We start from the raw sequence: 15,512 nt of genomic DNA on the forward strand, positions 1-15,512 counted from the left end.
ACTTGCAGTTTTTTTGTAAACTTGAGTCTTTGAAGGTAGAAAAATTCACCCTCTTAATCTTGGTCACCTTGTGCATAAAGTAACAGGAACATTAAGTAGCAGAATCCTTTCCTGGTTAAAAATAAGTACATACAATGCAAAATTGGGGGATATTTGGAAAATGTAGGGTTAAGTTTTACCACCAGGCTCTTACCTGGACTAGAAGGATAGCTATATATGTTCCAGCCCTCCATCAAGAGCATTTTCATCTTTTCACCTCTACAGAAGTATGAAAACACCATCTCTCATAAGTTCTATCTTTCTTGAAACTGATTTTTTTAGTTAGTTAAGCTTATTTTTAGTTAATGAAACTTATTTTTTAGCTAGTTAAAAATTAGGCAAACAGGCAAGAGGTTAGATTAATTGAAGATGATGGAACAAGAGACAGATACGTTAGTGCCTAGGCCTACCCAGATAATTGTGGGGTTTTTGTTTTGTTTTATGATTGAATTTTGGCAAGTCCACTTCCATACATAGTTTTGTATTTCCTTGGGAGAAAACATACATTGGATTATTCAGTGTTTTGACATTACTTGATACCCTTAAATGTTCAAACCTTCGATATAAGTTCTACCCCAGTAGAACTCTACTATGGAAAGTATTGGAATTAAAGTCCAATTCTAGTAAAGTGGAACTAAGTGAAGAAAGGAGATATTTAGGGGGGAAAAATGCTTTGGTTCTTTTATCTGAGGCTTTAAAAAATCAATTCACAAAATCACATAATACAAATATTAACATCACAGTAAGCTGAGCATCCTTCAGAGAGAACAAGTATACAAACTGCCTTCTGAACAATGAGAACACACTTTGCCCTGAGACCTCACAAAACAGCATTCCCCTGCTGAACCTAGGAAATTGATGGTAGAGCAGCTAAAGTCTTACTCATTTTATGTGGTTAAGGAAACTTGTATTTGTACTAAGAGGAGTTGATGTGATATGGAAATACTGTCATCAAATTTCTGAGAAGTCACCCAACAGAGAAGAGAATAACATGAACTTAGACTAGGAGAACATTTTGTACCTGAAAGAAAAATTTAACCAGAAAAATTGCACAGAAGCATACTGTATACAACAGTGTGCTCTATGAATGCTTATTGTATATGTGAGCTTTGAGTGTTCTTACCATTTCCTCACGTCAAAGTAAAAAGAGGTTGGTGGAAGATATGTATGGATATAATTCTTTTTCAGTGCAGTGGTAATTTTACAAATAGATTTTAACTTTCATGTTTATAGGTTTATGCACGTGGATGAGTTGTGAAAAAAACCCTTGAAAGATCTAGTAAATGTCTGTGTGTGTGTCTACACACACACACACACACACACACACACACACATTTTTATATATATAAATTTTAAAAACTCAAATCTTAGTCACAAGAAGCACACTCTTTATGTGTGGACAAATAACATCATGATTTAAAATTCTGGAGTGCCCCTGCATTGCTGAAGAACTGCCACATGGGGAAACTGCTTTATTTTTTGTTAATTTGTTTACTACACAGGTTTCCATTAAAAAAAGCATTTTTTCAGTGACTACTGTAGGCCAAGTGGATTACTAGGAGCTCTGAATGTAAATATGGTCTGGTCTCAATTTTCTTACTATTCATGAGTTCTTTTGTTAATTGAACTATCCAAACTTTCAGTTGGACTCCAAGAAGCTTGGATGGCTTTTTAAAACCCCATTCAGGTAATAAATAATACATTTTATTTTGAAACAATAAAGCATAAAGCAGTTCATGTAACAATGGTCCTGGTATATAAATACATACTCTGTAGCATATAAAATTATGTCATGAAGAATTTTTAGATGGTCGAGTTCTTCACCCTGTTTGAAAAAAGCTGACTTTATAAACAAGAAATTTTTATATAAAAATTAAATACATGATAATTTATATGTCATAACTGTTGAGTAATTTGTTAAAATATCTTTGATTCTGGTTACCTTCTACAGTATAACTTCACTTATACCTTGCAATTAAAATGTATTTATATAGCCAAGAAGGTTTAATAAGACCAAATTTTCAAGGCTATAAATTTTTAAAATAATTTTGAATCCTCTCAGTACCAAACCAAATCAAATAGTTAGGCTTTCTAGTTTGCTACTCAATGAAAAGATAAATTTGAAATTTCTGCTGCTCAGAATAGGGCATGAGGTGATGTACAATAGGCCCTGTGGAGATGGAAGAAGGGAGCCAATACTATAGCATTGACTTCAGGATTATTCAGAGAAAGGAAACAGCTGTACCCATAGATGTTAATGATAATCAGGAGGAAGCCCAATGAGAAATTCCATTTCCCCAGGTGGAACCCATTCTCCTTGGATTTTTCTTATTATTCGCTTGTGAGTGAGGAAGTGATTGAGCCGCTGCACTTGCAGAATTGACTTTCTTGCAACAATAATACTGTGTACTCTGCTTGATGTCTTTTCACACTTCACTTTTGAAAGGGAATTTAGGGCAAGGGTGTTTTCTTTTTTCCCTACCTCAAGATTTCATTTCAGTAGCACAGAAGATGAAGAGCATCCTTTGTGTCCTAGTGTTTTGAACACCAAATAAAAGGACAAGATGCCCTGATGAAGGGGAAAAATCTGTTTGAATGAATGATAAAGTAGATCATTGTACTGAATGTGTATCAAGAGGCTTCTGTCTTTAGCTCTTCAAAGGTCTTCGCCTGCATAAAGCATTCTTATCTTTGTGGCAACTGATACGTTACCCTCTGTTGCAGTGCTTTTTTTGTACGATTATTTGCGGGAGGATCTTAATTCATGACTCACTCTATCTGTTCTCTTTCCACAACAGCTAATGACAAGAAATCTCAGTGGGTGGGGAAGGGATGCCAGGGATGAACTAGGGAGTATAGACAGCATCTTATTCCATATGCTTCTCTCGTGCTTGTCGTTTTGATTCTGGGCAGATAACTTTCTATGCCACATGACGTGATCACACACAGGGTGTAACCTTCCATTTACCTTCTAAGACATTCTTGAGAGAGAATTTTTCCTCTGTCAAATGTCAGTTCTTGGATTATAAGTTTACTAATATCTCAGAATAGTGTTTCAGAAGTGAGACAATAGAAAAATGGATAAATATCATGAACAGCTTATTCATGAAAGACTTATAAAAGCCCAAAACAGAGATAAAAATGTTTGACACCTTAGTAATAAGGCAAATGCAAATAAAAACTATGAAAAATTAGTGAGGATTAACAATTTTATATTTAGTGCTGCGTATAGAGGAAAGTGGGATCTTCTATACGTTGCTGAAAAAAAACTGGAAGTTGGCATGCCTTCTTTGGAGGGCAGTTTGACATTATGTAAGGTCAGTGCTCATATCTTTTTATCAAGTTGTTCTACTTCTAAAAGTTTATTTGGAGGAAGTAAGTACAGATAAGCAATAGAATGTCCATTGAAACATTTTTTATAAGAGTAAAAAAGGGGATGAAATGAATCTATTTGGTGGTAGCTTAAACTGTAGTCATTCATAGATACCAAGCAAAAATAATATTCATAATATTTTTGAGACTATTTAAGAATATGGGAAAATTATGATATAATATGAACATGAGGTCTCAGCATTTACATTAGTAAATATCAAAAAAAATACTATATTCAGAATCTGAAAGTAAGATAAATAGTAGTTGGGTTGTAAGTAATATCATTTTCTTCTTCAGTTCTCTATTAACACACTTTAGACCGTAAACAGGTGTGGCATGTAATCTGAAACATGAACAATTTTATTTATATTAAGATAATTTGAACCAAGTTGCGTAGAGATTTATTGACATCAGTATATTATACATCAGTATATTTTATATATCAATGTATTATAAGGGCTGTTTTATATTAGGACCAAATATCTATGACTTTTTCTCAATTTAAAAAAATTTTAAGTTATGAGCCCTAAAATTGATGCTCCTATATGATTTTTTTCTAGGATATTTTAAGTAGAAACTATTTCCTTAAATTAGTGATACTCTTGCATGGAGGATTTATTATTTGTAATTTACTTTAGCCCACTGATTTAGAAATTGTTAAGTTAGCTTAATTTTTTCCTCAGAGCTTTGTTTATTTTGCTTTACTTATGTACATTCCGGTGAGCTGGAAGATGGAAAAAGATAAAAGGATGGGGGAGGGAATATTTGAAAAATGCACATTTTTTTGCTTGCTGTAATTGTGTCAATATTATTATGTTATTGGATGATTATAGGATTTGGAGGCCAGTGACTATTCTTCATCTATTTCTCTGAGAAAGAATCTACTCAGCAAGAAAAGGGTTTGCTATCTGCTGTGCTAGCATGCAAATGTGTGTGATTTGTTTTTTATTTTTATTTTTTGTATTTGTGTTTGCTGTGTGGCACTGTCTTCTTTTGATGCATGACTCTGAAGAGTAGTTTTATACAATTCTTTGTTCTATTGAACACTGGTCAAGCACTGACCTACCTACAGTATTGGTCTGATGTTGCACAAAAGTGAAAAGGATTGTGTGTGGATTTTTAAACATTAACATTTTCTGTTTTATACATATTGCATCAGAAAAAGAATCTATGCCTGCCTTCCAGTGTTTGATAAATCATCCCTTCGTGGTGTTGTTGTCTGTATTGAGGACTATAAGAGTATTTCTGTAGAAAAAAAGTTATATTACTTTTATTAATATTAATGTAGAATAACAACTTCAGGATACCAAATTAGCTCTGGATCATTTATATTCACATTATTTCTTCCCCAGGAACAATTTATTTTAGACTTTGGATTTTTTGACACCTGTTCTTATAAAGTACTTTATTAGCATCTTGGGTTTTTTTTTTTTTTTTTTTTTTTTTTGCGGTACGTGGGCCTCTCACCGTTGTGGCCTCTCCCGCCGCGGAGCACGGGCTCCGGACCCGCAGGCCCAGCAGCCATGGCTCACGCCTTGAGAGAACAAAATGTCTCCCAGTATCAAGGATTTGATGGAGTCAGGGTTGAATTAGGAAAGGGGACAGCCTTTTAGCTTTCCCAGAATCAAATTTTCAATGTGCGATATTAAATAACAATAGTTATATGCTCAATAAGGGTAGCCTAGCAGTGCACATGTGCTATCATATCTACTTTCCCAACAACCACCATTTTATAATGAAAATACTTGGTTAGGACCAAGAGAATTAAATAACTTGCCCAATATTAACAACTTCTCAGTGACCCAGCTAGGCTTTGAATTCAGCTTCATTAACCTTCAAAGATCATATCCTTGTGTTACAGAAAGTTATGCTTCGTATGAGTTAATTTTAGAAGTTCATATGATGATTTCAAGTAAAAGGAAAAGTAAAATATAAATAAAAACCAAATTAGAAGAGACTCTTGACTCCTATTGCTGCTCTGAGTGATAGTGACTTAATCCATTAATTTCACATAAGGTCTGGGTGCTAGAGACAGAAAGGGCACTCCTTGCTCTGGGACATTTTTTGACTTAGTGGCAAAGGCAATTAACTATATTTTATTCTACACATCTTCCATCACTGATGAGATTATGAATGAATTCTCTTTGTTTATGTGAATTATATGGCTGCTGTATCCTGTTTTAAATGCGAACAGTGATTCTGAGAAATTTGGATACACACACACTCAGCATTCTTGAGTTGTGAGGTTTATGCTTGTTTGCCTTTTCTTCTCTTTAGCTTCCCCTCAGATCAGTATTAAGGCACCTAAATTTCTTTGCTATTCCTAATTGCTCCCTACCTTTAAACTCAAGGATTTCTGCGTGTGACTTTCTGGGAGTGACATGATTTAGACAGCCATCCCTTTACTTTCTTGGGAGGCATCTTTTGTACCTTATAGATCCTGGTAGGTGATAAATGCCCATAATACCCATTAAGGGCTAATCCAATTCACAAATTATTTTTTCCTCCATTCATCATCATCTTCATCATCATAATCATCATCATAACCGTTATCTTAAACATTTCTAGAACATGTTCCATATATCAAATCACATTTTAATATTTTAACCAAAATAGATATAGAATTATAATTGATGTTTATTGTAATAATCATAACATTGATTAATATAATGATTCTCAAACTTTAATGTGCATATTCATCACCTGGAAACCTTGCTTAAATGTAAATTTTGCTCAGTACATCTGGGGTGGGACCCAATAATTTGCATTTTTATCAGGCTCCCAGCTGATACCAATGCTACTGGTCTGTGGACCATCACTTAAGTAGCAAAGGAGTAAAACCAGTTCTTCTGACATCTAGTTTAATGTCTTCTACTATGTCACTCTTTCTGAGTATGAGAATCTGTTCTCTGCTCTGGGGAGGTGGGAAGCTATTAAATTTATGATATTTTCACAATTTAATATTCAGTCAAAAATAAAAGTTTTGCAAATATTTTCTTAAATATAAATCTAAAATATAGTTTCCTTTAAAACCAAAATGAATACTATTGCCTCTAATGTATATAAACCAAATAGATAATGAAATTTTCTTATTTTCATTTTTTGTCCATCTGTTGAAACTTAATATATATAGGAAAACTATACATTCATGGTCTAATGCATTTTATCCTTGCAGATTCTGTGACATTAAAACTCTACCCCTTGCCTTAGCAGAAGGTCTCATTTTCTATTCCTGGAGCTAGCAGCATTCCATTTGACATTTGATGCCCATGAGATTTTAACAGAATCTAGGTTATAAGATTGCCACATATTTTGAACAGGGATCTATGTTGCTTTTCCCAGAGGTGTTCTGCCTTATACTTTTCTTCGAAACAGTTTTGATTATTTAAAAAGAAGCCTCCAATGATAAGACCTTTTGCATAATAATCACCAGTGACTAGACAGCTTTTTGTTTTAAAGATAATTTGTTCAGAGGAAAGAAAGCCATAGTGATCCCCCCTTCTAACCATAACTCAAAGCAAAAGACCATATTAATATTGTAATGATAGAGTGAAAAAATGTTTCCTACCATAAACCTCAATATAAGTATAAATTTCCTTATATTTTTGAAAAGACAAATCAGTAAAATGTCTTTAAAATGAGTAGTACATACAACTCAACATAAAGGCTTTAGTTCAAATGCAGTATACTAAAAATTGTCTTTCTAATCATCCTGACAAAAACATGCATTCATATATACAATATATAATCAACTTAGGTAACTTATTGAAAATGGGTTCATCTAAATTATTTTATTCCCAGAGATGCAGAAAAATTGACAGTAAGATGTTTAGTGTTTTATAAAATGACATGTTCTAATATAATTGTTACTTAAGTTTTATGCTTAGCACAAACCCATAATAATAATAGGCTCTCTCCTTTATATCTGTCTATATATGCCGGCCAAATTGACCTACTTAACCTTAAATTTGATTAAATTTAGAATTAACTATTTCTGATATAATATAAATGACAAAATATTCAAAATACACTCATTATAATAACCGCTTTAAATTATACACATCTATCCATAGTAGTTTTTTTAATTCTGAAGTTTCTTCCACTGCTTAGTATGGTGGCTTACATATGAGAGGTGCACAGACAAAAAAATGCTTATAGGAAAAAAAAAGAGTGTATTAATATTAACTAAGCTAAATGAAGATAATCTTTAAGCAAATAATTTACAACAAAAATAATAATAAAGAAAGAAAAGTAACCTTGGGAATTCTTTTCTATGTGCCAAACATTGGCTAGGAATAACACGAATAATATTGTGTTAAATCCACACAAAAATATTGCAAGATACACACCATTATTTTCCCTCAGAAAACTGAGGTTTTATAATCTCCCAAAATAACAAACTAGTAAATGTTAGAGCTCACACTCAGACCCAGATCTTTGTGGCTCAAATCCCATGGTCACTATTCTCTTTCCATCTGTTAACTTTAGTTTAGAACTTTCTTGAGTGCAAAAACCAAACACAGTCACATCTTTGGTATAATGTAGATACTACTTAAAGACACTTGAATTTAATTTTATAGAATAAGGTAAGAGTGTTTGCTTTTACAATTAAATAAACTTTGACATAATTTAAATTCTTGCCTTTTCTAAATATGCTAGGTAAGATTTTAGCCTTTATTCAGTTTACTGTCACAACCATTATCATCACGACATAATTGTCATCATCCTTGATAATTTGAGACATGGTGTTTACTGAGTAATTACTCTGTTCTGTTCTTGTCATTGTGCTGTTATGCCTCTCTGCAGATTTAACTCATTCATTGCTTACAAGTCATCAAACATGATATTTTTGGCCATTATGGATCAAGCATGATATGCCCAATATTCAAAATGCCATTAACAAGTGAGACAATATTATAGGTGTGTTTTGAAGCAACAAAGCAATTGCTTTATTAAAGATAACACTTCCAAGAAAACTGGGAAGTAAAACATCATCTTTCTATTATCATTTTCCTAAGGAATGATGCTGAGTGAGATGTTTATTTGTCTTAAATTTTATAAGCTGGTTCTGTTAAGGATATAAAAAGGAGAATCATGCAGTTACTTTTCGGTTTGCCAAATTGATTTTCTAATGAGTCCATGGTAGAGTCAATATTTTAGTGTTGGCATGCAAAGGCTGTTTTAAATTGATAGCTGAATACACAATAGCAATGCATCCTACATATCACATTGTCTTTCTTACATTACCCACATTACTGTTTTTCTTCAGAATGAATTTTATTTTCCATTGAATGTATCTATTGGTATTTACTTCCAATTCTTACATACTCTCAAATTAAGTACAATACGTTGATTAAAGAATCATGATAGTTGAGTCAGGTGTTGCTTTTTAGAGTTGGTGTTGACTGCATATTGGCACAGTTTGGTCAGTTCACTAATAATTTTCATATTTTAACACTGTTTCCATCACAAAATGCATGAGATTGTATCCAAGTCTCCTTGAGCTTTAGCTACTTGCTTCACACAGCTTTCACTGAAGATGAGGGTATCAGCAGGGCCTTAAACATCTTCTTCACTTCAGCTTTCATGTATTCCTTTTTCCTGTTTGTTATTTTGTACCATGGACAGGATAAAAAAAGTCCAAATCAGAAGAAACTGATTATCTAGACAAGAAGATTGATTTTCATTTGTTTGCTTTTGTTTTATGATTTTTGTTATTGTTCTCTGTTTGAATTTGGTGCCTATGTGATATTACAGTCCGTACATTTCATTGCACTGAAGTCGATTTAATATATCAAAAGTTGTATCATTTAGCCAGAGTCAGCTGATGGTGCACTTGAAATTAGAGGTAGTAAATATCTTTGCTTTAAGGCCCTTTAGTTAAAAGTAATTTTAGACTTCCCCAACCTGGATTTTATGACAATTCACTAAGCGTTAGCTGAAACTCAAATTTATATTACCAAGAATGGAAAGATTCTGTAATTCAGATTTCCCATAATTCTATTTTAATGAACATTGCTGATGATATTAGAACTTATTTTAAAAGCTTTAAAGATGACATTTTATAGCAAGATAATAAATTTTTGTTTGTTTAAAGCCAAGTGAAATCATATACTTTTATAATCTAAGTAAATGCATTTTTCTATTCACCACACACTCCCAACAAATTCCATCCTGGCGTCAGTGGCAAATATTGCCATCGCCATAACCTGTGGAGAGAAGGAATTAGATATTTAAGTGGGGGGAATAGAATAAAGCTGGGAAATTAAATTACTATAAATTCTATGTTTAAGAATTGAAGGAATATTGCTATTTTTCTTAATGTTTATCAATAAGCTAGTATTTTCTTTTATCAGGATATTGTGTCTATGTAAAGACCATTCTCAATTCAATCTTTTCCCCCCAATATCTGTTGTTAGGTGCTGTATATAATAACATTTTAAAAATTCTCTAATCTTAGTTTAAAAAGAAAAATGTATAAGCAGTACATAGTCCTCTGGTAGGCTCGACAAATGCAAATATGATTTGTCAACATTACTGAATGTGTCCAGAGCAATTGATAAAGCAGCTTTATTAAGTAATCATATTATATTAGAAAAGAAATGTCAATGCAAAGAACCATCTTCTAATTTGCTCATTTTATGGGCAAAACTGGCTGATGGTATATATTTGTACATATTTACAAAATTCAGTCCGTTGAAAGTGTTTGTTTCTAAAGTATCATTTAATCAAATTTCATTAGGAGAAGACATCAAGTTTCAGAGGGCTCACTTGACATTATTGTTTGGAGGATAACAAAGGACCGTGATGTGTAATTTTTAATCCTTATTCATTGCATTATTTCTGCTAAAATCACTGGTGAAGATAGAGTTAGGATTTTTAAAAGACGAGACTTTGCTTCATAGTCTTATGTTTGCTGTCTGTTTTTAAGTAATCCATCAACTATTTATATCATAATTATAGCTACATGTGTTTCCAATATTGACTTACAAATATTAACTAATTGAAGAAAATATTTTCGGGGTGGGATTCCTGAGACTCATGGCTTTTAGGGAGGAAGTTGGGGAAAGAGTTTTGAAAACTGCTTTAGGACTTTAGTAAAGCTAACTGTACTGTGGGATAGGATGGTTTCTATGAATATCAGAATGAAGACTAGCTCATTTACTGGGACCATGAGCGATGAGGGAGTCCATCCTGCTCCCCATTGAGCTGCTTTACTGTCCTTTCTATTGTAAAGGTGTCCACCTTTGTCTTGTCTTTCAGTCCTCCACAAGCAACCCAGAGAAGTGTGTCTCTGTTTGCTGGAGCTTGGCCGGATTGCAGCCAGGTAGGTCATACTACTGCCGCTACTTAAGACTTGACCATCTCAGCATCCAAGCAGCTGAGAAGCTTGCTGCCTTTTCATCGCTGATGTTTAACCTAGGTGTTGAGAAGCAACTCCTTCAAATATGATCAGTATAAACATCTTGAGAGCAATTGTTCAAACTAAAAAAGTGGACCACCAATATTCTTAACATCGTGGCCTTATCGTCAAAGTCACTGTGTTTAGGCATTTTCTAAATATCCTTTAATTGAATACATTTTCCTTGCAACTCTTTCTTGGGAGGCTGGGGAGGATCTTGTACATGAAATTGTATGTGACAATTATGCTTTCCTTAGTGGAAAGTCTATTCCCATTACTCTCTCTCTTTCTCAGCTCCTTCACCCCTCTCTTCCTGTTTACTCTTCAATAATTTTCAGCCTCTTCTTTTGTTCCTTTTTCCTCATTTTCCCCATTTAACATCTCATCCCTCAACTCTTTTGGTTTCTACTCCTGAGTGGATGGATAGTTTTAAAATTATTCTCCATAATTTGATTGGAAAAAGATAGAATATTATCCTTCATATGTAGAGATATCTTTGGAATCTTTTTTTTCTAGAAAAGAAAAACAAGAAGTAATTATAGAAATCATAACTGTAGCTAAATAAGCAGGAGAAGGGACTTTATTAGCTCAGCTGACTTGATTTGGTTTCATGTCTTCTCCTTATTACATTGCAAATCCTCAAACAAGGCTTCTGACAGTTTTATAAAGCCCAAAGAATTATAAGTGAAGATATAAATGTTTCAATAGATCTTGGTGCAAAATAAAACTTCAGAAGTAATTAGAATTCATTTCTCATCCAGATCTGATTATACTTCTAGCATTGAGATCAGATGAACCAATAAGACAAAGTAAGAGTTTGCTCTGGTTGTTAATTCTCAAAGGGAGAGCTATAAAGAAAAGAAAAGACAAGGTGAGCACATCAGCAAATTACAGCAATGGGTAGAAAACTTGTTGCCAATGAATAGCCCTTTTTTTGAGCCAGTGGAAAATTCACTGTAATCAGAAGTAACCCCAAGTTCTTTAAAACATCATAGTCAACATAATCTTAACAAATTGTTCATCAGGTATGGATTTTACTTTATCATAATAATTGGATGAGAGAGATTGTTTTAATTTTTAAAAATTTGAATTAAATAAGAATGAGGCTCCACTCAATAAGGAGTGAAAAAAATCAATTTGAGACATTTAGGGATGTCCCTACTTTCTCCCACACCTTTCCCAGCTATTTTGTGTGACAGCCTCTGGAGAGGGTCCCCTTGTCTTCTGACCACTCAGGTCTCTACTACTCAGGGATAGTTCATAGTATCTGACTGTTTCTTAGGACCCCCTTCCCCTTCAATGCTGTCACTTTCTTGGGTTCTGAGAGGGAGCGAGACAAAGGTACCTATTGCTTTTAGGACTCCGCTAAGCCACTCCTCTACCATGCTTAAGCCTTCTGACCTGCAGGACAAACAGCTATGAGTCAAAGGACTCAGCCTTGAGTCCTTGGGCTCAGCAGATATCCCCTAAGAAAGGTGATATTAAAAATACAGGAGGGAGGAATACACACAAAGTAAAATCTCAGTAAATGAGCTGCTGCCCCTGAAATGCTAGAGTAAAAGAAAGATTGTCTAGAGTTCCTGGGTAATAGGAGATTAGGCAGAAAACTTTTTGTTCACTTGGTTATTTTAATTATATCATTAGAATATTCTGAAATGCCAGATTCTATTTTGGTGCTTTGATAACCTAAATATGTGGATCAAACAGGCATCATGATTCTGAAAGTTGTGATAGAGGTAAAAAGGAGTGGCGCTATCTGCAGAATTAGCTGGGAGTTGTCATTTCCTCTTGCTTGGTGTACATTATTTACCTATTTTCTGGATTTATTTTATTATCTGAACACTGTTAGGAATCTTGCTGAACTAAACATTTTAACTATGACAAGTCATCAAAGAAGAAGGCATGCTATCCAGTGACAAAATTCCCTTAGGAATCACCTTTCCTCCTGCTACTGAGTCTGTCATGAATTGCCCCTTGCCATCGTATATAAAACAAATTAATATCTTGGTTAATGAAAGGGAATCATAATGGCCTGGTCAGTTTGAAGGTGAAGCATTATATGAAGTGCTTTGTGTGTGTTTTTCCCCAAATATTTTAAAACTGAGATTCTGGGTTGCTCCTTTTTTGGGGGGGGGCGTACGCGGGCCTCTCACTGTTGTGGCCTCTCCCGTTGCGGAGCACAGGCTCCGGACGCGCAGGCTCAGCGGCCATGGCTCATGGGCCCAGCCGCTCCGCGGCATGTGGGATCTTCGCGGACCGGGGCACGAACCCGTGTCCCCTGCGTCGGCAGGCGGACTCTCAACCACTGCACCACCAGGGAAGCCTGATTTTTTTTTTTTTTAAGCCACTTTATTGAGATACGGTTGACATACAAAAAACGCTGTACATATTTAACGCAAACCACTTGATGAATTTGGATATAAGTATACATTTATGAAACCATCACCACAATCTATGCCATAAATATATCTATCACCTCCAAAAGTTTCCGCTGCCTTCTTTATTATCATCATTATTATTATTATTATTATTATTAATAAGAATGGGTGACTACATTTCTGACCTCACTTTATGACCATGTGATAAAAGCAGAGATTATTCACATTACAAAAGAAAATTACTAATTTCACAACGCAGTGATCTAAGGATTAAGACAATACATTACAATATTCAATTTGTAAATTTTGCCTTTTATCTTCTTCACCTACTTAAGTGATGTGAAGTATTGCACACTTACCATGAAAAAGAAAAAAATATGCTAACAGATTATTCAGGGCATCACTTTTGTGTGCAGCATAAGGTTAAACAGCTGAATGCCAAATGGATAGATTGAACATTTAAGTATAAATGTCTATTTAAGTTTCTCTCTGTACACATTTGAAGATTTTATCAAAATTTTAATGGAAGTTCAATTGTGCTTTAAAAACACTAACCCAATAAACCCAAACATCACTACCTTAGCCCTGTGTTGAAGCATAATCGTTGAAGGAAAAAAGGGAAATTCATCATTCCATCTTATTTTACTCCTAATTTTTTCTTTAGATGTATTAAACCTTTATCTAGATCATTGTATGTGTGCTTCCTCCTCCCTGTACTCCTCTATGGAGTTGAATTAAGACAGAGTTATTGAATTATTGAATTAAGACAGCATTAGACAAAACCAGAAGTGGTATTTGGAGAGCTCTCAAGAATCACATTAATTTGTACACACAACAGATGAAGTTTGACCATAACAAAATCCTAATACAACCTTGCAAGTTCTGTGTTTTTTCCACTGATAGATGATGTTTCTTTACACTTGATTCTAAACATTTATTTCTCAAATTTACATAGATGTCATCTTAAAAGCATCAACGTCACTTTAGAAATGATTCACTAAATATTTCTAATTCCCTGCTGTATTCTTTTGCCTGGGAACACTCCGTGAAGCTCCTTTGAGAGCTGTGGGGTGGGAGAATGAGACCACTTATTTTTGTTCTCATGGGTGAAACTTGCTTTTATTTTCAACTAAACAGAGCTGTCATCACTGGAGAGTGAAATCCCTCTGTTAATATTTCAGAAACCATGTCAGTTTCTGTGTGTAAAATATGCATGTTTGTCTTCTGCGAAATAAAACATTCAGCAAAAACAGGTCAATAAAAATATCTTTTTAATGAGGGTGCTTTGATATTCATTGTTTAAAAAAGGTTACTATGAATCCAACCTTTTTTAAGACTGCAGAATTAAGATTAGCTTTATGATAAAACTAAAAAAACCTTTTGATATTTTGGTTTGGGGCTGTGATGAATAGTCAACATCAGAGGGAAGCTTTTTATATTTTTATTTTTGAGTGTTTTCTTCATTTTCAACAAAATTTATGACCATTCAAAAGAAATATACTTTGTGAATATTTTTGTTAGTCTCCTATTTTAATCCATGCCTTAATGAAATGTTACTTAAAAGAAAATATTCTTATACAAGGCTTATTAATTAACTCATCCTATTTAAAGAGCTTGACTCTGACTGCTAAGAATAAAATTTGTTTTCATATGAGTGAAATTTCCATCCAAATTTAAATCTATCTTTAAATAACTTTAAAACAGAATAAAAAATGGGGCAAAAACCATCTTGTAAGAATCTATAAACTATCTGTTGTATGCCTTAAGAAGGGGGAGTTTCTAAACTTTATCCCTCCAACTCTAGTAAAATAGGCTCCAGATGTCTTTTCTTTGAAAATTATAGTCTAGTAAATAGTTTGAGTAAATTTTCTAGTTCAGGGCTTAGTTTAGGGGCTCAATTATTTCATCTAGACCAATCTCAAAAGCTATATCCTGTGCCAGAAAAATGAAAAGTCCATTTCTAAGATCTCATCATAAAGTTATTAACCATAAGACCATTTCCCTAGCACTATGCATTTTTGAAATGAGACCAAAAATTTATAATATGATATTGCCCTTTCAGTAACCCCCCTATTTTCACATCACTGGGGTATACAGATGCAAAGATTTGGTTTTAGTGGATTCAGCCTTCTTGCTGTCTTTAGTTTACCCTTATTCAGTTTGAAAGCAACAGTTAACCCTTCTCCCGCAAAGCTTTGAAATCTTGTAGTTGGACAAGAATAGAAAACACTATAAATTTTTGAAAACCTTATAAACAAAATCAAAATGTAGAGTGGTATACAGTTAATCATGGAAACCAGAATGAAGCAGCCTTTTGGAGA

General features: G+C 33.8%; 1 protein-coding gene across 7 annotated transcripts in view; it reads left to right on the forward strand.

Annotated features, from left to right (window-relative positions):
* The window catches only part of GAS2 (growth arrest specific 2), a 119,533-nt gene that overhangs the window by 41,854 nt on the left and 62,167 nt on the right, over positions 1 to 15,512 (forward strand). For all 7 annotated transcript variants that reach the window (XR_014326399.1, XM_082845173.1, XM_082845171.1 and 4 more), the window contains exon 5: positions 10,675 to 10,738. Coding sequence is in view for 6 of the 7 variants with exons in the window: in XM_082845173.1 (XP_082701299.1) it covers positions 10,675 to 10,738 (64 nt within the window). In the remaining variant the exon portion in view is untranslated. The remainder of the gene's footprint in view (positions 1 to 10,674; positions 10,739 to 15,512) is intronic.

Source organism: Leucopleurus acutus, assembly GCF_964270905.1.
Source record: "Leucopleurus acutus genome assembly, chromosome: 8".
In the NCBI taxonomy this organism is placed as follows: Eukaryota; Metazoa; Chordata; class Mammalia; order Artiodactyla; family Delphinidae; genus Leucopleurus; species Leucopleurus acutus.